The following is a 24,784-nucleotide window of genomic DNA, read 5'->3' as shown; positions in this document are numbered from 1 at the left end:
ACATCCATTTTTTCAAGAAAGTGATTTGGTTTTTGTAGTGCTGAGGCCTATACCAAATTGGTATGGCGCCTCAAATTCCTGAACAACTGACTTGCAAATCCATCCCCATCCATATTTCCCAACTTTGATGGGCTTGAGCTTGAAACTCGTAAAAACTAGTTAGATTTGTGATGTCTTGAAATGGATGAAATAGACTTGAAAAAAGGAAAAAAATGCCCTAATATAAAAAGTTCGGGAAAATAGATCATTTCTATAAATCAATTTTCCCTCTTTTTATTTTATTTTACTTTTTTTTTTAATATCCATAACCTTTCTGTAGAAAATGATCGTCATGCAAGTTTTCTACCACTAGAACCGAGTATCATGAGATTCTACATGCAGCTTAATAAACTGATAAATGCATTTTCTCGTAAAATATGAGGGGTCAATTAAAGTAAATTCTAGTAAGATTTGAGGGGTATGACACTACGAATTTTGCTCCTAAGCCCGAACAAGAAATAGGAAGATTGTGTTAAATTGACAGCCAACATAAAACTTTTGCCACAACTCTATCAAGAATCTTAATAAAATAAAAAAAAAAATTCATATAGCCAAACCCAAATAATTAGAATAAGACTCGTATGACGATAATGGTAATTCTTTTAATGACCATTAAAAGTAAATACATATTCTGGTGAGATTTGAGAGGACATTCGAAGTAGAGCGGGTGCAGCTGGATTTGAAATGGAGGAATGGGAACTGTAAGAGGAATTGAGAAATAAACTTGCGACTTTCTGACCATTAATTTGACAATTTCAAGATGGAAGAAACAAGATCTTTACCCTTTTTGTCAACCTTCGAGGTTTTTCAACACACTAACTCAGCTTAGTGCAATAACAGTGCAGTTAAATGAATCTAGGTATATTTTAAGAAAACACCCATGTTTACAAATTTTGACGCATCAAATGGAACATATAAGAATAACAAATGAAAGGCAATATTAGATAATTGTATATCAAATGTGGTTCTCTGATTACAGTAGGATTTTAACAAAATTTTCAAATGGCTCCTGCCTATGGTTTTCTCCTTTAAATGGGATAATTAAATATTTAGCTGATTTGTAATTAAAAGTCACACTGGTTTTTACTAGCATCAAAAAGAATTTGAGAGAGAGAGAGAGATACTCTACATCTATTTATTAAAAGAACGCACACCAAAGAATAATACATACCCTCATGGTACAAAATACAAACCACACCTGGACCCATTCATTTTTACTCTCGTTCTTTCCAGTTTCTTCCAATTTTAATGCTACATATCAGATGCTGACGTGCGGTTTATCCTTTGCGCACCCAATTTCATAGGAGCACCTCTAGCACCACGGCCTCTCGTGGCCGATAAAGGCTTTGCTTTCGTTGAGGGGGGAGGAGCTGCAATGGCTGCCCATGGGTCGTCATTGTCATTTGACGTTATTTTCTTTGTGGTCAATGGCTTTGCAACAGTTTTCGGTTGGGGGGCAGCCATCGAACCCCATAGATCATCTTCATCTCTTGTCGGTTTGATTGCAGTGCTCTTGCTCCCGAGAGTTGTAACTGCAAAATGTGTTTCAATGTCAAGCTCTCTCTCTCAGTGTTCTGACCATACTAGATGAATGAACCTCTCTCTTTCTCTCTCTCTCTCCCCACACAGTAGTGACCATACAGGAAGCCCAACAAAACTAAAATTTCCCTATACAACCCATCTTGAGAAGGCCTTGCTCCCTGTGCAATACAGTGACACCCTTAAATGCAATACAGTGACAACTTTTGACCAAAATGAATAAGGGTCTAAAAGTTTTTGTGAAAAACCAGCTCACCAATTTTATGTTATGCCAAGGGAGAAATACAATCAGCACTCTTCTCTAATGTTAACCCATTGGTTACGGATTTGTGAATTTTCTATATTCCCATGGTGAAATCGGATACCCTGCTTGACATCTTTTGGACACCATTTCCCTTTAGTGCACAAAGCTGTATGCACTAAAGTTACACGCAACGAAGTGTGGGTGAGTCCACAAGGTCTCAAGAGTATAATATGATTCACTACGAGTTTGAAAATCCCGCAGTGTGTGTGGGTGGGCGCACTTGTGTGTAGTTCCTCAATCAAATGGTACACGGGTTCAATTATCAAAAATAAACATGGGGAAACTGTACATATGATCATGGGAACAGCATGGTCATAGGGGCCACCGCTGTTGAATCAATTGCTTGGATGGTGATGGAAGGAAAGTGAGGCATAAAACTGAATTGGATTCAATAGCTTGGATGGTGATGGAAGGAAAATGAGGGACAAAACTGAACTCATAACACCTTTGGTAGGACCCACTCTCCCTACATCACCATCCTGCCTATTAACGGAATAGTGATGACCCTTAGAACCATCGTGACAACATGATCATATTAGTTAGTATTTTTCTTAAAAAAAGGAAAATACAAAGAGAAAACAATACCAAATACAGGCACGTAAGAAGGCATTTGGATATAGCAAGGCATACCTTGTGGCTTAGGCTGCACAGGTTGTGTAACCACTGGTCTTTTTTGTGCAGCTTGTATGTTTGCAAGGGCCGGAGGTGGCTTATGCTCCTCCACTGGATCGATATCATCCCACCCATCTTTGTCACTGTCATGTTCATGAATCCCATTCTCAAGCTCTCCCCATCCATCAGTTGAAGTTGGAGATGATGGGACAGGATGATCGGCAGCCTCTGTGGTAGGATCCACTTGTGTTGGCAAGCAATCTGAATCTGAAGCTAACAAAAAAACATTTTTAGGTCAGTTGCAAGCATGATTGAGCCGCAAAGTTGGTTAATGAGCCATAAGTCTTAAAAGTTGGAATTAAAACAATAGGATTTGGATACCATGCTTACATCTGAGGTTGTATCATATACAAGCATTTGAGATGCCGAAAATCAAGGTAATCTAAAAGTTGCAATAAAAATAATAGGATTTGGATACCATGCTTACATCTGAGGTTGTATAATACGCAAGCATTTGAGATGCTGAAAATCAAGGCTATCTAAAAGTTGGAATTAAAATAATAGGATTTGCATCTGAGGTTGTATAATATGCAAGCATTTAAGATGCCAAATATCAAGGCAATCGGTAAAACCTCTTAAAGGCACTCTTGTCTTTTTTCTCCAGTATTTTGGTGGATAAGTTCATCTGAACCTAAGATATTAATTGGATAAAGGAACATGGGATCTACATAGATGCATAATGCTACATGTATGAACAAAAAAAACTGCCCCAAATTGGTACCTAAACAGTATAATATTCACATCCTTACCAGGAAGCCCAAGCTAAAATCAGTACTTTGATATAGTACTTTGATATTAGTACAATTACCAAGATTTTCTAAAATGGCAAATTAGATAACTCAAAAGGATATGTTCCATAAATCTGTAACAGCATCTCTTTCTTTTAGATACCATCCAGCTTAGAGAAGCTAACAGATGCTATGACTAATACCAAAATACTGGGAAAACTAATTGAAAACAACTCTAAGTCTACATGCATAAACATAAAACACAGCTGCTTCTGGATCATGAGCATAGGAGCCAGTGTCTGCAATACGGGTCTGGGACTATAGAGGTGTTAGAAAGGTAGCCACAGATTAACACTTCTTCTTTATTAACAAATTAGTGTCATTTATGTGTTAGGTACCAATTTGGGGCAGTTTGGGGCAGTTTTTTTTGTTCAAAGTAGCAAAGTTTGGTATTATACATTTACTTTAAAGTATATATATATATATATATATATATATGGAAAAGTCTTTCCAACGGAAATAGGCGAAAATGAACAGTGATTTCGCCTACCCTCATCACCATCAAAAGTTCAATGCACGGTCACGATTGTCCAGTAGTGTTTTATTTTTCATTTTTTTTCTACAAATCAGAATAACTTGAAATTTAGAGCGTGTGTACATCTTAGTGAGACACACTTAATAGAAATATTAAAAAATAATTCCCAAAAAATGACCAAAATACCCTCGAAACTTTTCAGGGGTATTTTGGTCAAATATTTTCATGTAAAATATTTTTCTGATATTTTTTGTAGATTCGCCTATTTTTTATGAACACACGCTCCAAATTTCAGGTTATTCCGATTTGTAGAAAAAAAATGAAAAATACAACACTATCGAATAATCTTGACCGTACGATGAACTTTGGACGGTAATAAGGGTAGGCGAAATCACTGTTCATTTTCGCCTATAGGCGTTTTGTAGTATCTTCCTATAAATACTATACAATCTCTTACCACTCTCCAATGTCTGAACTTCCTAAAATCTCTCCCTCTTTTGTCTCTCAAAACTCTCATCCCTAAATCTCTTTCCTTAAATTTCTTTCATCTGTAATATAAATGAAACGAAAAAGTTCCCAAAATAAAAAAAATAAATCCATCAGGCTCCTCCCAGGCTTCAAGCTAACGCTTGCTGGGTTCAACAATTGGCTTTCAAAGTTGCTGCCTACACACATAAGAAAGTGCAGTATAGAGAGTGCCGGCCCATTTGATGAATTTCAATTTTAGATCTATGTATCCGAATTGGGGCTCACCCCGACTGAATGATGAACTCATGCAACGACACCTTTCTTTTGCCTGGTGGTGAGATGAGCCCTTTAAGACGTTTTTTCAAATCTGGAATCTCCCACAGAACTGGACCAATCATTCTCTCCTTAAAAATCTCTTTATGTTTTATCCAAATCATAACCTTAAAAACTAAACCATTATGGTGAAGGAATAGGAGCGAACAGAAAAGGAAAACCTAACATAAGGGGCTTTTATATTATAAAAAGGGATTTCTATAATAGTATTTAGCTAATCCAAAAATATGAATATTTCAAAAAAATGTTAGATAACTAGACAACTAAACAAACAAGGCTTTGGTTTGTATAAGGCTGCAACCTTAAATAATCAAATTAAGGTGCCGCCAAATTTTATCACCGATATAATTTTGGCATAAAAAATTCTAAGGATGGCTTGAGAATCTATTTTCATCTTTAAATATAAAATCCTAAATTCAAAAAATGGTTCAAATCAAATAGATCAATAAACATTTGAAAATCTTGAAAATAGACGGCCCAGATAATGTGTTGCGAGATACACTATTTGTAGGACCCGAAATCATTTTCTCTTTTCTTCATATTCATATATCTCGATGTCAAGATGATCAATTAGAGGAACATCAAAACAACTTTTATGATGGATTTTTGAAGTGCATGTTAATTCTACATTTTAAGGTTGCATACTTATTTGAATGAATTACAAATTAAACAAAAATAAAATCTTAAATTTAATAAATATTTTGAAAATAATTATTTATCTAATCTCCCGGCAGGAGCACCGTGCAACACATGTGCCATTAGTTAGTAACTATCAATGTGCCCATTTGGTAAAATAGAGCTTATTTAACTAGGTTTACCTTTATAATACCTTGTCTAGTTTGTAAGTACGCCAAACCATGCAAACATGGGGAGAGAGAGAGAGAGAGAGAGAGAGAGAGAGAGAGAGAGAGGACTCAATTACACTATCAAAATAGGTATACATCTAAACATCACCAAAACCACAGTCATCTCTCTAGTGTTGAGGACAAAACAAAGTGTATAGATACATAAATATCTAAAAGAACACATACCCGCACTGGTATTGGAGGTTGTTGAGACAAGTGGTGTTTGAGTACTGCTCGAACCTATTGGAACCTGTTCTGAAGCTTTTCCCTTCAGTGTCAAAGAGCTTATTGCCCATCTGCAATTTTGGCAACACAAATATGCTTTCATAGTCATATTTAAGAGGAAACTTGGCAATAAAATATTAGATTTTCACTTTCAGGCGTTTATTATGTGCCGTTTATTTCCATTTTCTTTACAGGGTGAAACTAAATGAAATTGGAACATAACTCCATAAAAAAACAACTTTTTATGGCTCTAGAAACATAACGTGATACCCATTAGGTTCTAGTACATTTTTCTCTCATTCATTCTTTTAGGTTAGTATATGCTATTCAATACTAATAGAATAAAATTTGGGCCAACATCTACAGTTAGATAAATACCAAGCATTCATTGACTAAAGAAGAATACCTCATCCAAGTGAAGTCATTGTTTCGAATCAAGGACGTTGAAGCACTATATGTGGATCTACTGCACGTGACTATAAAATTGCTACCAGATGATCCCTTTCTTTGCTTCTTTCATTATATTTTCTGTGAAGTGTATCTCCCATAGACTTTCTCCAGGCATATAAATTATTAAATTATAGAAGACGTTTTATTGTGTTTTTTACAAAAAAATTTGACAATGCAGGAATCTAATTAAAGAATTCCGAATTTCAAATATACTTTGTGAGGAAATGTCAAATATATTGGCATAATTGGTTTAAATGTAATTGTTAATGATATCAAGATTTCGTGCAGTGGAAGACATTTCTAGCTCAATAATGTATTGCTTTTAAAAAACTCACCCAAGCAAACTTGCATTTACAGGTAATGTCGTCAAGCCATTGCTTGCAGTACTGCTTGTATCTCCCATATTTATCTAACAACAAAGAGAAGAAGTCAAGTAATTCATTGAACATATAAATAGAAATTAAAGTGATCAACTATTTAGAGGGAAAAATATGTGCACAATGGAGAAACAAGTTAACAATAAAGGATGAAGTTATGTGCAAATATTAAGAAAAGATAGATCATATGAATAAACCTAATTAAAGATTTAGTGGCAAAATGCTACGCATAAGAGTACAATAAACAATATGCAAGAAATATCCTCTTTTTTACCTTTTCATGATGTTGCTTCACTATCTGCAAAAATTGATCAAGTGCCTGAAATGCATTTGACCTGACATCACTGGAGAATAGTGTAGAATACACAACTGAGATATGACTTCCATGAATTACTCGAGAGAAAAATATGTAAATGGTTCATGAAGTTATGCCATTCATATTTGATCAAGACAAAAATGTCAATACTACTCATGTAGAATTATCTAAAGATGCTTAATTGCCATGTACTAAATCATTTGAAGGGAAGTTTTCAATGCCTCCACTCAACAAATTCTCTTATATAAACAATACGATGAGATATTATCAGGCATTTAATGCCCGTCAGAAGAGTAGAGCAAGTAAAGCATGGTACCCAACAGGAAAAATAGATCTATAAAACAAGCTCATATGTTTACCACATCTAACCATGGGTCGTCCTTCCTACTTCTATGAGTCGGCACGATAACCCCAATCCTTTACTTCAAATATCATTAAGCTCATACACATTCTTGCTTGTGTGTTCTTTACTATATCTGATTGCAGCACCTTCTATACCATAGACATTGCCGGATCTTCCATCTAAGGTGCTTCTAGAATACGGTTCCACGGTTTGGGAGCTGGAATGCATTTCCAAGTCTAGGGAGTATGTCCTGTCCTTGGGAAGTATCTCTACTAGTGATGTTCAAGAAGAGGTCCCTATCTCCTTTGCAGGCTCAATTGCGGGACTTATAAAATGCATTTGAAGGTAAATTCTGGTTTTAGAAAAAGAGGAACTTTTCATTTTAGGTCAAATTTTAAAAAGAGCCCAAGCATTAAAATCTTTTAATTATATTTTTTTAAGTTTACCTTTTCAGAAAATATTCAATTTTTTAAAATATGATTGCATGGGTACTCTCTGATACAAATCGCATCAAGGGGCTAGGTGGACTGAAGTTCATACTTTTTAATTTGAAGTAGGGGCGTGTCTAGAAGTGCAGTATTGCAAGTTGGATGTGTTGAGATTGTTTTATTTGTTGAGTGTCATTTCGTAATTTGTCATCAAGGGGTTATTTTGGGTTTTAGTTTAGAGTCAAGGGTAGACTAGAGTGTTTTAGAGTCTCCATGTAGTCAACGGGTCAAATTAGGGTAATGTTGTTTTGAGTTCTCATAAGTCAAAGTCAATACGATAGAATTCCTATGCATGGGAATTTGATTGCATGTTGCATGCAAGGTGGTTTTAATGTAATGGGGAATAGGCATTGGGGTAGTTTAGTCATTGTCACATTTAGTAAGGGGTATTTTGATCATTGTCTAGGGCATAGTTACCGAGAGCACCCCAGCAGGGTGGCGCTCCGGCTCTGAAATCCAGCTCCAGTGTTCCATAACAGGGATCTTGCTCGGAACACGATTTTTTTATTTCGGGATCTCGCTCCGATGAACAAAAGGATCTCGATCCCCACATAACACGGTGCACGTTCGTGAAGATTGTAGATCCCGTTCTCGAATAAATAAGGTCCTTGAACCCGGAAATTTGGGAGCATGATCCCTATGTACACGAAATGCCATCCTTATAAAAAACGAGATCCCGTTTATGTGGGAACGGGCTGCAGTGCTTAGTGGGAACATGAATCCATGTGTAATGGGGTTGGTTCTTGATACAAGTGGAATTCTATGATGGGAGCGCAGACCAATCACGCAAGGAGCACGATTCGTCCTTGAATAGAGTTCGATCCTTTCAAAATAGGAACATGATTCAACTTCAAATGGGATCTCGTTCCTATTCCAGATGGGAGTGTGATTATATTGCATATGGGAACACGATTCCATTGTATATGGACCACGTCCCCATTTATTAAGGATCTAAATCCCATTGTGTTGGGAACGTGCTCCGCCTTCATATGGGGATCTCATTCCACTACTTTTACCCTCACCGGAACTTGTTCCCCGAGAGTTGGAGCTTTAGGCAGCCATCAATCCGACGCTCCCGTTCCCGACCACAGAGCCGTTCTCACTCTAGCTCCCAGTAACTATGGTCTAGGGCCAGCAAGTGGGGTTATATATATTGTACATTGCTGTTATAGAAGTAGATGTTGATGTTTTGATTAATGAAACTGAAAATTTCCTCCTACATTAGTGTAGTAGAGGAGGCCCCTACTTTGTCTAGATCTGCAGCCCCACTTGGACTAGTGGAGTGATTAGGGCTGGAAAGACCCTTGTTCCTTTCCCTTTCTTGATGGAGATCAAGGAATTTTCCTTCTTGTTAATCAACCGACTTTGATCAACGGATTGTTGTAGCTGAATCGGTCCCGGATTTCTCCTTTTCAGAATGCCGGTTTTGCACCACCCCACACCGCTTGCTAACTAGGAAGCTTCTGGCAAATGACCATCCCCCACTCCCGCTCCCAACGCCAATCTTATTACAAACTAACAAAAGATATATGTTTCATATCACTGTAATCACATTTGCTTTGCTTCGGCCTCTGTAGTGGAAGCCTTCAGGTTTTATAGGCAAATCGAAGCAAAGCAAATCATTCCTTGGTAAATTTCAATATAAGGAAACTAACTTCAAGAATGCCCGTGATAAAGTTTGGTAAAGTACCAACACAATATTAAAAGTTTCATATAAGTACCTACATGAGTCAAAATTTAGAAAACATAGTTTATATGTTAATATTTTTCAAAAAATACCTACTAATGCATTTTTTAAATTTTTTTTATTTTTCAAATACAGCAGAAGACCTTCCTGAATCAGCCAAAGAACTTCTCTTTCCCAACCAAATCGAAGAGCCCTTCGAACCAAATCCAATAACATTGCTCTATATTATATATTAAATATAGTTTTGATTATCTCATGCAAATCCTCCCATATTCACTAACAAAATCATAAATAGAACTATCCAAAAAATCACTAATAACAAGGTTGTGGACAAACCTTAGAAGGAAAGAGCAATCCACACAAAGCAACAATTCAAGCTTAAAAATTAGTAGAGCAGTAGCCCTCAAGTTTGGAATTCTAGTCTCAAAATGCCTAATATAGCATGGATCAATCCTGAAAGCTGTAGGCCAAACACCAAAAATTACTAGAAACCATGCCACAGAAACCCCAAGTTTTTCCAACCTTTTCTACCTGATATAGGATAATCTGGATGTTGTACTCCAGAAACATTTCACCAGACTCAAAAAAAACCCATTTAGGGGCTAGATTGACTCCATAAACACGTCACCAGACACTAAAGAAACCCATTTAGGGCTAGATTGACTTGATTAGGCTCCTCTAAAAGCCCCTACCAGTAAAGAGTCCTCTAAACTTGCCAATTAGACCCCAACTCACTAACTTTCCCTTCCTAAGTTGAACTGGAATTCCTCCTTCGTGTTGGACTCCCCTTACACATGTCCAAAGCTAACCGGTTTTTGAATATGGATGTTCAACACTAACTATTACCCCTAGGAAGCTTGATTAAGGGGTTGAAAAGGCAATAGGTGCTATATATTGTATAAAAATAAATAAATAAATTATGGAACCTTACTCTGATTTGGCCAAAATTACATGTTCAATCCCCTTCTAGCAAATTTTCTTCTCTAAGCAATCCCTTTCTCGCATAGTGTTGTGACACTTGTAGGGCTACGACAAAATTTCCATATCAATGTATCAAAGGAAAAAGCTTATATAAGGCGTAGGCTTTACGATCAAAATACCTTAGGGCGGCTAGATTTGGAAAATTAACAAAACCATTCTGGGTTGACAAATTCCCAAGGAATCCCTTGGGTGGGAACTGCTAATTCCAGGAAGGAGACTCCAGGACTCTTCTGTGATCCTTGGCCAAATTACCTCATGGACAAACTACTAAATGCCTTCAGGAAACAATTTTCTCTTCTTTTGAATTTTACCCATCCATGCCACCATAGCAAACATCAAGATCACCTCATTTGTTGCTCGTGGAGATAGAAGAGGCTTGTCAATTGGATCTCCAAAGATCTGCGATCTAAATATAGATGCCACTCACACACATGCCCAGCACGTGAAAGAATTCATTTATATAATATATCATTTTGCAGTTAATTACATCGACTTACATTGCTCCTAACCAACTACGTGGATCATGGCCAGCCTGAAGTCACGCCACATTAATCATCTATCTAGACTAACAGTTGGATGGGTTTTACAATTTTACAGGACAAGACTAAGAACTATGTATCTCTGATGCCGAATCACTACATTTCAGTGTAAATAACTAAAGGTTATTGCATCATTTAGTCTTATCTTTCAGCAGGTTCTACAATCCTTGATTGATCATGTATTTGGGGAAAAAACAATCTTCTCAGATCAGTAAATTTGGCTCTAAGAGAGGACAAAAGACTTCAGAATTTAAGCAGCAATAGGGTCTTTAATGCCCTGTTATTAATGACCAAAATCCCTAATAATTAATTAAGCGCAAGTTCAGATCACCCTAAATAGATTGCACAGGGTTAGATAAATGTATAATCAAATATACAACAGTAGATAAAGTCAACAACAATTGAGATTAGAAATAACCATATTGTTCATGTATGATCTTCATCTGTACATAAGATGCAGTACTCTCCATAGAACTCCTAGTAAAGGCTGATTAAATTCTGTTTTAAATCATTTAAGCAATGCCATATGCAAGTTCCTTTACGAGATGAGAGAATTTAAAATCCGAAGTCACCTGTCAGGGTCAATTGTAAGGACAACAACATTTGGTAGAATGCGAGTTGCAATCTCCGTTACATCATAATATGCACTGGTGGCATTCAAAGCCATAACACCTGTCAAAATTGAACTTATACTGTATTAGATATCCCAACAGAAAATCATGGCACAAAACAAAAATAAATCTTATTCAAGACAATAAACATTGGCATAACAAACATCCAGAAAAGTGAATTATCAAAATAAATGCATAAAAATAGACGTATTAAGGCAAACTCACAACATCTAATATAGGTGCCCCAAAAAGAAGTAAAATGCTATCTATCTCTATATCTAAACAAATCGGATATTGTTACAGATATTAGATGCACAAATTGAGACCTCTGAGGGAATTTGAACAAGAACATGGAGGGAACGGTTTCCAATTCATTCAAGGTTCATGCTGCCTATGCAGCTGTATGAATGTGTGCCTACTAGTGTATATACAGGGAGGTCATTATCTACCTGCAGCTCGAGCTGGAGGAAAACTATCACGCAATGCCCGCACAGTAAATGCATTTATTAAAACACGTTTTCTTGTCTGCATCACAAAACAAATACTATCAGATATTGGCAGATAATCTAAAGAAAACGTACTTCAATTCCATTGGTTGCATCATGAACTTCTATTCAGTATGTACTTGTGGTGCAGAATGCAGTAACAGAATTGAAACATAACATATACCTCGACCTAGAAGGAAACTATCCAGAGATGTAAATCAGAGCACATGCAGCAACTATCAAATAACTAACTTACCCCAAAAAAACTATCAACTAACTAGGCTGTTGATCTATGTAAGATAGCTTGATCAAGTGAAATATCTAACCCATGAGTCTCAAAGAAACTAACCCCTTCATTTAGATAGCCAGCTATATTCCCCAGGAGAATAGTAGTATTCGTTCTAATTGCTGGTTCTTCATCCACCTGCAAACAGGAACGAAATTCAGGTTATGTTTGCTCTAAATCTTACAATTTGGAGAGAGAGTGCCTGAAGTTTGAGAAATAAATTTATCAAACAGGATTGCTTCTCGTCAAATGTCAGTTATTGGGCATAACAGGCTTACTTGAACAGAACAAACCGCAAATTCATTGAGAATTAAATTCATAAAACAAAATAAGAAAATATCTACTCTTACATCTTAAAATAATTTACCTGTAACTTTGACAGGTATTTCAGCAAGGAACCGGATATGCTGCGTTGGGATAACTGCAAAGCAATTTGAATATACATCAATATAAGGCATATGAATCTATGTATTCACATAATATAACTCCTGACATGGCAAACATTCAAGCTATAAACTATCATCAAAGTGAGACAAGAATCTTCACAAGCCAGATTGTTTTGTTAACATATTTCCATAAGCAAGAAATTAAATGCCATGGACAAGGAAAATTGTTAAATTAGGCACTCATTAGCACTCTCACAAAATAACGTAAATAGGCTGCAAGAAGAGCTTCTAAATCGCAAATTTTCAGCAGCAACCCAAATAATACCATTACCCTGTCAAATTAGATGATAAGGAGAAGCATAGAGCAATTTATCTGAAATTAGGTCCTCCATTAACGAGTAATTTTTAAGGTTTATATAATTTCTATTAATCAGTGATTAAAAGCCTGGACCGGTTTGGGCTCGGCAGGGACTAAAGCCTGAGTCCGAGGCCGACTTGGCCGGGTTGGAGATCCGACTCAGCTGAGTCTCCATAAAAATACAATAAAACTCAGTAACTTGGGTCAGACTCACTCCAAGAAGTAGGGTTATTCATCCGGACCCAGAATGCCGGGTGAGACTATTGGAGCAACTCATGAGAGCCCAAGCCCGTGTAACCGATTCTAAACACTACAATTAATCATACTGCTTAAAAGACTAGTTTCCTAGAATAACTTTCCGTCCCCAACAAGCATAGCTAGCATCATAGAAATTAATTATGCATATATAGGTTAAAGGCCTAGAACATTTCATAGCGTTCTCATAATTCTCAAACAATGTGGCAAGGTTCATATCTGAGCCTATTATGGTTTGGTGGGAGAATAGAAGAGACTCAATATTTGGCCAGTTCAGGAAACATTTCAAGTTTTTCTCTGAAAATGAAAAAGCATGAATAAAAATAAAATAAAGGAAGATTTAAGGCAAACATGAAAACATAGTGTCAGGCAAGTATGAGACATTACATGAGGCACTTCATGGTGAAATAACAATTTAGCAACTAAACATAACAATTTTGTTTTTATTGGTCATTCAAACATAACAGATGTTAATTTTCAAAAAAAACAAAAAACATAACAAATGTTCAGAAAATGATATGGTTGAAAATTAAATCTTACAAATTTTTTCCAAGAGTTTGGTGATTCCTTTAGAGCACCAAAAGCTACAATTTGACATTTTACATATACCAATCAAAGTTTCCATGTTACTTAATTTATGAAGGTTCCTGGAAAACATACATATTATCAACAGTTCACAGCTCAAAGCATGAAAATAAATTCAAGCAATATAAGAACTGAAATTTCACAAAAGAGCAGCAACTAAGAATATAGATTTACCCCCATATTGTACAAGGATCAAAAATTTGTATTGGAATATGGCTTTGGATATGATGCTTTTCAAACTCACCTTTGGAGCTAGAACAAGTATTGACTTAAGTGTCAATTCCCGAAGAAGAGCAGATGTGTCCGAGAAACCAGTTGCCACATGCGGAAAGACCTGATGAAAAAGCAGCACCCATGCATAAACGCCCTAATGAATTGATGAACTTAATAGTTCAAAGTATAAGAAAATTGTTTCTCAACAAGTAAAGTTTGATAAATATTTAAGATATCAGATAGACAACATTTCATATCATAGTAACATACTTGCTCATCAATAATTTGAGCTGATAATGATGGTCCAAACTGATCTATGTGCTGCAGAAGACCAACTCTGATAGCGCGGTCATTGGAAGCAAACAGTTTCACAATAGTTGGCAAAACCTATATGCGTCAAAGCAAAATTGCATCAGCAAAGGTTGTCCATAAAAAGAAACATACTATGATAGATCTGTATCGGGATAATCCATGAAGAAATTAGAAAGTGAGAAAAAAAACTTGACATTAAATTCTTCAGTGGAAAGCCAAGAACCCATTTTCAACAAAGCCGTCAAAGCAGGAGCAGCAGCAGATCCAAATTCAAGTGCAGATGCTAGTAATGGGAGTAACTACAATGTCCAAAAATGAGAATATTAGAACAAAGGATCACTAAATAACACTTGGCAAGCAAAAATGACAACAATAGAGATAAATTCAGGCCTCTGAATCAAGTTTTGCAAGCATTGCACCTTCTTCAGAACAATCTCACGGGGAAGTTGTTCTGCCAAGTTTGGTAGCTTTCGGAAAAAGGAGTCCTTTTCAACACTATCTTTTAAATTCAGAACCTCCATGAACTGGATAGTTTCCACCAACTTATTCTGGAAATACTCTGCCAAAAACCCAAGGAATCAGTAAGCTGCAAGTAAGGCTCTACTATATCCATTGGTAAAACAACCAAAACGTTACTCTAAGAAAAAAATGGTAATTGTAGACAAATCAATTCCACATAATGTACTTCTCCGGGAGCAAAGAACTTTAAATCTCCTATATTTTCTGAAGAATATTGAAGACTTAATGATGTATATGAGTACTAGAAAGTCTCATCCAAGCTCCATACAAGCAGCAAATGTTCTGAAAAACGATATTGAAAAAATACAGATTCGGCCACCTAGGCAGGCACCTTGTTTACTAGGCAACTCATGTAGGAAACTTAGGGGTCTAAGACCGGGGGAAGCTGTTTAGAGGGGTGCGACTTCCTCAAAAATGATCTTAGAAACTATAGTGTTTTTAGAAATACTAGTCAAACACATTATCCTAGTCCGCAATACAGCATATTTCATACATATATCAAATATGAACTAGCCATTGAATTACTTAGAGTCTCAAAGTCAAATAAAATAAAAAGATGCCCAATAGGCCAAATACCCATCTCCCAAATCAACATTCCATAATATCAGTTCATCATAGCCAAGTGAAACAAAGAAAAAGAAAAAAATAGGTCCAACTCCATACTCCCAACATTACATCACATGTGACCATGATGAACTCTGATTGGTAATTGAGTTTCATCATCACTACCAACAATGCCTCGTTGTCCACCACCACCACCACCCAAGCCACCATTTGATGATCATGATGCAAGCAAAGTAAGTTTTAGGGGGTTACAATGCCCCCCTAAACCATTTCTCCCCTCTTTGAAGGGGGAGGGGGGGGGGATGGGGAGGATGACATTTTTTGCCCTCAGCAGAGGGCATATTTCTGCCCTCTCACCGAAGGGCACTGGACTACCAGGCACCCCGCCTGGAGGCAGTCACTGAGATGGCACCTAGACACAAAACGCCTAGGCACCCTGCCTAGGCCCTTATGTGGGCGGGAAAGGCCTTTGGCTGCCTATGCGGCCAGTCGGCTGAATTTTTAAACACTGTTGAAGAATATCCAACTTCGCTCAAGACCAGGCCGAATCCCAGGCCACATATGATGAGCTTCTAGGCATTGTAAGGAATTCCAGAGGATATATCTAAGTATGGGTTTACACCATGTGACTCTTGGTAGTGGGACAAAACCCTCAATCCACAATTTCAAGACATTACAATAATATAACAATAAAAAAATTAAGTTAGAAATATAAAATTAAGTTAGAATATGTCAATATTCCCTCAACATTCAGAACACATGCAAATGCCAAGACAGAGTAACATGAAAGATTATGTTCAAGTACTATAGGACCAATGACTCTCATATAAACCTCTTCAGTTGGTTAACAAGTGAAGTATGATAGACCTGGACACCAATGAGAGGATAGCCCTTATATGTTCAACAAAATATGAGAGGATAGCCCTTGATGGTTTACCAAAAGAGAGTTATGCAGGTAGCATGGAGCAAGGAGGCTCCGGTATGAAAGTAAAGCATTAGGGACACTAGTTTGGCCACTACTGATAACACCTCAAAGGTATACTTTTCATTCTCAAACTCCAGAAGTAATGAGAGCCAATGCCTAGGAATTTTCATTTTCAGAGAAATCCACTCAAAAGATGGTTTCTGCAAATTTTAACGGACAAATCACCTCCATCAGCTCATCCTCCATTTTTGAGTAAACAAGATTAAATATCATAATGTCAATTTTAACCCAAATTGAGATCAAAGAGTTCCAAACAGGTCAGTATGTAACTACGTATCATGATATGCGAAAGCCCGTAAAGTATCCTACATGGCTATCTCTGTACAACATTCTATATGATTCTACTTATCATTAGATATATTACAAGAGTGAGCGGTCAAGAAACCAATGTTTCAAAACGAATGATATTAAGATAATGTTCAAATTCTAGGACAAGCTCCTCATGAATCCCTAAACCACTTCAAATGATTATTGTGCCTGAACAGTAAACAATGATGAATTCATAGGAACTGAACTGAGCTTACCACTATTATCGAGCTTTGAAGTATTCAATCTGCGGGAAGGTGTGGAACTCAAGAGTCTCTGATAATCTGAAAGCAGAGACTGGAAACAAGAAGAGTAATTTAATATGATTCCCATCAGATATTCAGGAGATAATATATTTGATGACATAAGTACAGGAAAACTTCTAGAAGGTAAGCACGTGCATAGAACTTCACCACTGAAAATTAATGTCCTCTATAACAGTAAATGTTGAGAAGTGATCCATGATAGAATGAAGTGGGTATTCACCTTAGGTATGGGGCTAGTGTTACGTAGCTCTTCGGTTTTTGTCAACTTGGTACCAGAAAAGAGCTCATAAATTAGACAACCTGAGAAGCAATCAAGTTAATGCCAAACTTCAACAGAAGTTTAATCACACAACCAGAAGCAATATCAAATAGATTATTTGATATGAAACCATTCTTTAAAGTTGTCATCAACAACCCATACCCAGAAAATTCTTGCATGAAATAAATAATCCATTTATAAAGCTATATTTACTTGGTAATGCCACTAACCTCCAGAGTTCATTATAACAACACAACCAAATCACTCTTTAAAATATGTCAAATAAAATGAATTATTAATGTGATAGTTTCCAGGAGGAAAGCCATTAAGGAAACTGTTTGGATAAAAAGATTGGTGGTGGTATATCAGGAAAGACATGATCTGGAATAGTATCAGATTTACATTAAAAAACACTCATTGTAATTCCTTCATTAGCAAGTGATATTTAGACAAGAAATTAGATGCACTCAAGACATTCTCTTAAACGACAAAGGAATTGGTAAAAAATACTAGCACAGAGGCACTAGCATCCAAAACATCAATTTTCAAAGGATAAATAATGGTATGCTATATCATTAAGAAAAAAGGGATAATGGAATCCAAAAATAAAATCTCCAAAGCCCATACTCATATGGAGATCACTGAGAATTTATATTTCACCACTGTAATGAGATTTGCTGCTACTTTATTCAGACAACTTAATTGTAATTTATGATATAAAGATTAAAAATTCAAAACGGTAGCCACATAACCAGGTAATTCCTTAATAAGTTCTTGAAGCTATTATTACCAAAAACTTTTTAAGGAATAAGCTATGACCATAAGAGTAATGCATAGGGAAACCTCACCCAAAACATGCATTGTAGTCAAACAGCCTAAAGAAAAATAAGTACGTTGTAGCAAATACTATATGCTTCTTTCATATGATGTTGGAACCACCATTTTGACATATATCTTTGATTTGAGAAGCATCGACAAAGTAGAATAATAGCTCAATTTTTTTACTATTATAGGATAATAGGGGTTGTACCATGTAACAGAAGCACTTATATGAAAACAACCGTGACAAAAAACCAAAGTAGCCAGCAGAAAACTTACCTACACCCCAAGAATCAATGGCCCATGGTGGAGATTTCCTAATGGCAGTCCAATCAGACTTCAGCAACTCCATTGGTTTGTATTGTACTCCGATGAGCCACTCAAATTGCTGAGGAAACAATTGCTTTCATCCAATAAGAGGCAGCTAGCTCCCAAGAATAGCAACAAAAAAAGAATATCATGCCAATAACATCATTCATAATCATAAAGAATCCTCTTTTACTGACGTTTTAAAACATTCATATCATTTCCTGAGTTTTATTGTGTTCCCGTGACTTTGTTCTTAACTTTTCCAAGAGTTTCTGAAAGAGTATGTATATGAAAAGGTGGATGGGTGGGTGGGTGAGGTTTGTAATGAGATGCCTACCTTATGCTATACAAGTAAGAGGAAACCTATAAATTTTGCCGGAAGTTGCAGTTTGGATGTTAAATAATGGCTTGAAAATCCATGTTCAACACTAATTATGAAATTTAAAAGTTCAAAAAAGGAGCAAATCAAGCAAATCTACAAGCACTTGAAAATCTTGAAAATAGACAAACTAGATAACTTGTTAAAAACTGCTTTATATATAGGACTTGAAATTCTTTTTTTTTTTCTTTATGCCCGTACATCGTGAGGTCACGCCACACGCATGCACACACACACATCCATGAAACTGTATTTATAAAATTTTTACATATGTATAACATTTTTAAATTCAATTGCTTCTTTCCTAGAGAAAAAAAAAAGGATTATCTGACTCTTCGGCACTCAAAGGGCCAGATCCACCATATAAGTTGTGACCCATCGAACCACATCTTCTCAGTGCCAAACACAGGTATTTCACCTATTTTGAAATGTTCCCGCAACATAGCAAGCCTCCAAGATGGTAGCTAAGCCTATGCTATATTACTTATATACAAGGGGTGCAAGGAATTTAAGCAAACAATTGGAGGGACATACAGTTCGGTTGGTCTGCCCACATATGGAGCTGACTGCCGAAACATAGCTGTCTTCTCATAAATCTTGCTTCAATTTTGCATGCCTAGCATGTTGGTTCTCTAAAATTAGAAAGGAGACAAGCAAGTATTAGAAACAACGAAGATATCAAACACAAGATGTTGTAAAGGAGGTTTATGGAGGAGGACTTGAAGAAGGGTAGCGACTTCCTTCACAGTTCGAACTTAAAACTGCTTCCATTTTGTTCCGAGAAAGCAAACAAGTTCCTGCTGTTCCCTAACTGATATTGAACCATGTATAGCACCAAAATAATCATTTGGAATGGGACTAACTGATTAATATCTTAAAATTGCCAAATGGACTCAGCATATTATTTCAGAACTGTGATGCAATGTGACATTCAAAACATTATTGTGTACCAATGGGATTGGACTGATACAAATGAACATTGCAGAAAATATGTAATCTAAATAAAGATAATTCTAATAATAAACATAAAGATAATTCTGCGATGATTATTCATAACCGAAAAATTAATTATGATAAGCCATGCATGACAAGATGCACCACCTCAAGAAATTGACAAGCTTCAGGACATGAAAAGATTAGGAGAGATAGGCAATGCATTGGACCTAGTTATCATTTATTAATTAGCCATCTCTACCAACTACCTTGGCTTATTCTAATAAGTACCAAGGAGCATATGTCCATGATGGATCTTTGAAGGTGAGTTGGCTCTATCTATCCATGCATTAGAAGATTGTGCTCCTATTTAATAAAACAGAAAAGTAAAGAAAAGAAAAGTAGGATTTTTTCATAGAATATACTCTCAGAGGTTACAGTATCACAGCCGTAAGAGGTCCGAGTTATACTAACCCAAAAAAAAAGAGGTCTGAGTTATATGTCTACTACACATGCTACTGAAACATGTAATGCACTAAAAGAGCAAGAACTACAAGCTTGACTTACCAGCATAGCACCTGTAGGTGCCTCATTATTGCCATCAAACTCTGATAGGACATCGAATGCATGTAGCTTCCAGTCTAAAGTTTGTGTCACTACAACACTTGCTAAGCACACATTACCATGCACCTGCAGAAACAGTGAATGAGTATTAGAGAATACCACGCAGCATCATTATATGCATATAACAGATCAAGAACTCTTCCTACATTACAAGGCCAAACAGATTGGAGTAGAATGACATCAGAATGGTTTCAAAAGATGTTCCAAAACAGGACTCTGCCCTGGCTGGAGCCAAGTTACTGGGACGAGTCTGCAAGTGGTGTACATTCCTAAAAAGGCTATACATTTAGAAAAAACCAAAAAAACTGCTAAAAAAATAGTAAAACCAAAGTAAACCATAAAGAGCACTAAAACTCTAAAAATGATGGGAACAAATATGATGGAATATGGGAAAAAAACTATTGATAACTGGAAATAATTCAGAGAATTCCAACAAAGGGGAATATAAAAATAGAGCAAATAATTAAAAAAAGTTCATATATCATCATCAAAATCATCATAATTATATAGGAACATGTTTATATACTGATTTATTAAGAAATATAACTTTTATATTGTCATTTTTTTAATTTACCGAGCTTGTACACTACTTCTTGGCTTCGCAAGGTGCCAAGTCCTATCGGCTTCGATGTTATATCACCACTATACAAGAAAATTTGATTAGTTCAAATGGTTTTCCAATGTCTCATCTGATAGGTTATTTCTGCCAATACAGATGATTTAACCATCTGACAATATCCAATGACGAATGAAAGATAAAATCATAATTAACAGATGAATTTGGTAATACTTCTGATGAAAAACCTTTTGGAAACCTGGGAATAGCAAGAATAGGGTTGTTTAATTAGGGATATCTTAGGTTGGTCTGCATGCCAAAATCTCAGACGCACCTATCAACACTAAAGGAAGTATCACCAGGCTTGTCTTGAACATTTGCATGTGAGACATGCAGGACATGACAGTTACTCAAAATTTTGGACACACTGTCCAAAGTTTAGAAATGTTTCTATTTTTTTCAATTAATCTCATCTAATATTTTTTATGAACTTTCAATCCAGTTAGGAGACTTATCACGTCATAGTTTCTAAGATTGCACCAAATAGAGAGTTTCATTGTAACCCCATGCAGGTGACCTAAAGCACATCGAATGTTTTAGGGTGTACCAAAATGGGATTTCATTGTTGAATTTTTGTAGCAGTCAACTAGACCAATTGTGAAGCTCAAAGTTCCTGGGTTTCACAGGAAGATTTTACTTTGTTATGTCCCATTTGATTGAAGAATATCTCGATCGAACTACAAGTGCAAGTCAGCAAATGTACCTCACTAAGACTAAGTTGGCAAGATGATTTAACTTACTACTGTTCCTAATCAACAAGTTGATTGATTACTACCAATGTCAATTGACCTGAGTAACTGGTTTTTTCTCAGAGGTAAGGGGATAGGGTGACATGGTTCCCAACTTTTCATAGGGATTTTCAAGATGATGAGATGGGAGACTTAGTAAGATTCCTGTCTGAGTTGAAAGATGTTTATCTGCCAATGCAAGGAGTAGAGAGGCAGGTGTGGAGTTGGGACAGCTGAGGATGCTTCACTGCTAGGTGACGATGGCCACTCATCTCATCTAGTTGTTTGAAGGCTCCACCTCAGGTTTAGCTTTTGGGTGGTTAGCATGCCATGGGAGTATATTGACGATTGACCGCCTTCACAGGTGACATGTGCAAATTGCCAATATGTGTATTTTATGCCAAGCTGAGGATCACCTTCTAATTCACTCTAGGTATTATCTTAACCTCTTTGGCCTGCAATGGGTGACCCCAGTTTCTATGGAGGACATTATGTTGAGGTTTGTCTCCATGGCGATCCCACTTAGGGACTCTCTAGCAGTTGAGCATCATCATCATTTTAGCCTTTTTCCAATTAATTGGGGTCGGCTACATGAATCTTGGTTCTCCCAATTGAGTATCATGACCATTATTTGGTGAATTTGGAAAGAGCATAATAGTCTTTTTTTTTTTGGGATTAAATGATATGTGATTTAGTGCTCAGGGAGAAGATTTGGGATATGGAGATCTATTAGGTTTTGCTTCAACCAGAATTTCGAGGTTTTAAGGTCATTAACTTGGTCGCGGATTGTAAGATTTTGCCTTTTACTAAATGCCCGCCCTTCAACCCAAGACAGTTTGGATTGCTCGGGTGGAGAGCACTTATCATCATCATCATCATCATCCAAGCCTTATCTTAATTATTGGCGATAGGTTACATGAATCATATTCCTCCATTCTTCTCTATCAAGGGCCATACCCTCAATAAGACCAAAAGTCATCATATCTTCTCACTACTTCTATCCATGTCCTTTTAGGCCTTCCCTTTGCCCTTTAGAGCCTTCTACTTGAACCAGATCGCACTTCTTAACCGGTGTTGTATTAGGTAACGCTGCACATGGTCAGCCCACCTAAGTCTATTTTCCCTCATTTTATCGCTTATTGAAGCCACACCTAAGTTCCCTCGTATGGATTTATTCTGAATTCTATCCTCTCTTGTGGCAACACTCATCCATCTCAAGTTTTCAACATCCTCATCTCAACTACAGTCATCCTATAGAGAGCACCATGAAGTTAAAATTTTCATTGATATTCATGGGGTAATCCAAGACCGGCAAGTGTGGGTGGGATTCTTAGAGATGAAGAAGGCTGCTTAAAAGTTATTTCAGTGGGACATGTGGTTCTACATTAGTGAAGGCTTGTGCATTGCTTATAGGAGTCTGCCCATTCCAACTAATGACTAGATTAGGTGTAGAAGAGGATTATCTCAATGCCGTTAGTTGGTCCCTAAAGAGTCCTCTATTCCATGGAGGATGGGGTCTTTGACATTTGAGACACTAAGAATATGACATTTTTGAGTGATACCCTTGCCAATAAAGGGGTTCTTCAAGAATAGCTCATGTTGACACAATTTCAGTGTTGGAATTCTGAGATGTTGCTGTCATATCCCTTGACCTTTGTTTTATGCTTTTGAGCTTCTTTGTAACTTTATTCTAGAAAACCGACCGTCATAAAAGACGTGAAGGTTTGTTTGAGAAACTGTAGTCATATTAACTTACTTAAATTTCGAAAATTATTATTTTCATTTCAAATTTGCATTGGAAGGTATGATAACATGCGGGTATCTTTGATGAACTCCAATTTGAATGTATGCAAGACATTTGACGTGCAACATGTCTAATAAAAATAGCCATCAACTAGAAAGGGAGCAGTGTAGGAATATGTCCGTCTTCATACTAGTTTGCAGTCATTGTTTAGGAAGCTGACAGCTTTAGCTATTTGGTGCAGTCCCCATGCATAATATTCATCCCTGTCAACAAGCAACATACACCCTGCGTTAACTTAATATGCATTTAAAAAAAGTAATGAATGACTACTTGCTAAAAATTGGAAATGAGTGATTTCACAAAAGTAAAAGACAAACAAAATTGTAAAATAAATGTCGTCTATCTCATTTAAATCATCATGCAAATGATGATAAAGAAAAAGGAAAATATTATTAAAATGGTCATACCAACTCAAAAAATCAATAAGGTTGTCAAATCAACCAATTTATCAACAAAGTAGCCACTTATAGATAACTTCATTTGAATACTTCCTCAACCACTTTTAGAAAAGCCTAATGTCAAATAACCATAATGGCCCCTCTTGTTATAGATTCCAAACCCAGAACAAGTAATTTTAACAAAAAAAGGGGGGGGCTAAATGGCCAAATGACATACACCCCTGCTTGGTCCACGTTCCAAACCAGGAAGAAGGGATTTTAATGGAAAACAGATGTTCAGGTTTTGGAACCAGGAACAAGCAAGGGAATTCGTGGCATTTAACTCAAGGCACCCAAGTGGCGCCCAATTAACAAATGCCCTTGCTTGTTCAAGATTCCAGACCTAGAATAGGGGCATTTAAGCATCATCTAACAAAATAGTTAAGGAGTTAAGTGAATCAAATGGTCTTTTTAAAGTGACCACTTTGTTGATAAATTGGTTGATTTAATCACCTCAATGATTTTTGAGGTGGTTTGATCATTTTAATTCTCCTAAAGAAAAGCAAGGCTAGAATTATGCAAAAAATGGGACAGGGTAGCTAGACTGGCCCAAGCAAGGATTTTGCTTTCCATTAATTATGACCATGAAAAAGTATAGCAACAAACAATCACCTAATTCAGACCAGGTCCAAAAAGGAGAGAGTAAAGACGACCAAAAAAAATAAAATCTGGGCAGACCACTCCAATATCATTAAATATTCAGAGGGGATCTACATGTATATACCTCTGTGTACCTTCCAAACCTAGCTCCTTTATCTTTTCAGCAAGTGGCATAACAGGCTCAGTTACAATATAAATGGTAGGTTTAATATGAGATGCATCTCCAGCTTCAACTTCTGTACTATAAAGAAATGACAAGATATTTGGATGCCTAAC

General features: G+C 36.5%; 1 protein-coding gene across 6 annotated transcripts in view; it reads right to left on the bottom strand.

The window, feature by feature from the left end:
• Positions 1 to 1,141: 1,141 nt before the first annotated feature.
• Positions 1,142 to 24,784, bottom strand: part of CTEXP (kinase family with ARM repeat domain-containing protein) — a 29,820-nt gene continuing 6,177 nt past the window's right edge. Inside the window, exons 3-21 of one of the 6 annotated variants that reach the window (XM_088873959.1) lie at positions 24,633 to 24,784; positions 23,602 to 23,674; positions 20,267 to 20,389; positions 18,358 to 18,466; positions 17,221 to 17,300; positions 16,953 to 17,031; positions 14,780 to 14,919; positions 14,551 to 14,659; positions 14,319 to 14,437; positions 14,080 to 14,169; positions 12,619 to 12,672; positions 12,315 to 12,389; positions 11,930 to 12,005; positions 11,442 to 11,541; positions 6,790 to 6,859; positions 6,474 to 6,547; positions 5,650 to 5,759; positions 2,513 to 2,767; positions 1,142 to 1,571 (exon numbers count right to left, since the gene is read on the bottom strand). In XM_088873959.1, the coding sequence (XP_088730085.1) occupies positions 1,291 to 1,571; positions 2,513 to 2,767; positions 5,650 to 5,759; positions 6,474 to 6,547; positions 6,790 to 6,859; positions 11,442 to 11,541; positions 11,930 to 12,005; positions 12,315 to 12,389; positions 12,619 to 12,672; positions 14,080 to 14,169; positions 14,319 to 14,437; positions 14,551 to 14,659; positions 14,780 to 14,919; positions 16,953 to 17,031; positions 17,221 to 17,300; positions 18,358 to 18,466; positions 20,267 to 20,389; positions 23,602 to 23,674; positions 24,633 to 24,784 (2,169 nt within the window). In that variant the 3' untranslated portion in view covers positions 1,142 to 1,290. The remainder of the gene's footprint in view (positions 1,572 to 2,512; positions 2,768 to 5,649; positions 5,760 to 6,473; positions 6,548 to 6,789; positions 6,860 to 11,441; positions 11,542 to 11,929; positions 12,006 to 12,314; positions 12,390 to 12,618; positions 12,673 to 14,079; positions 14,170 to 14,318; positions 14,438 to 14,550; positions 14,660 to 14,779; positions 14,920 to 16,952; positions 17,032 to 17,220; positions 17,301 to 18,357; positions 18,467 to 20,266; positions 20,390 to 23,601; positions 23,675 to 24,632) is intronic. The other 5 variants (XM_088873960.1, XM_006842449.4, XM_088873961.1 and 2 more) reach the window with 5 other exon arrangements.

Source organism: Amborella trichopoda, chromosome 8 (genome assembly GCF_054954075.1).
Source record: "Amborella trichopoda isolate Santa Cruz 75 chromosome 8, AtrichopodaSantaCruz75HAP2 v2.0, whole genome shotgun sequence".
Classification (NCBI taxonomy): Eukaryota; Viridiplantae; Streptophyta; class Magnoliopsida; order Amborellales; family Amborellaceae; genus Amborella; species Amborella trichopoda.
This window is presented reverse-complemented; position numbering and strand designations above follow the sequence as displayed.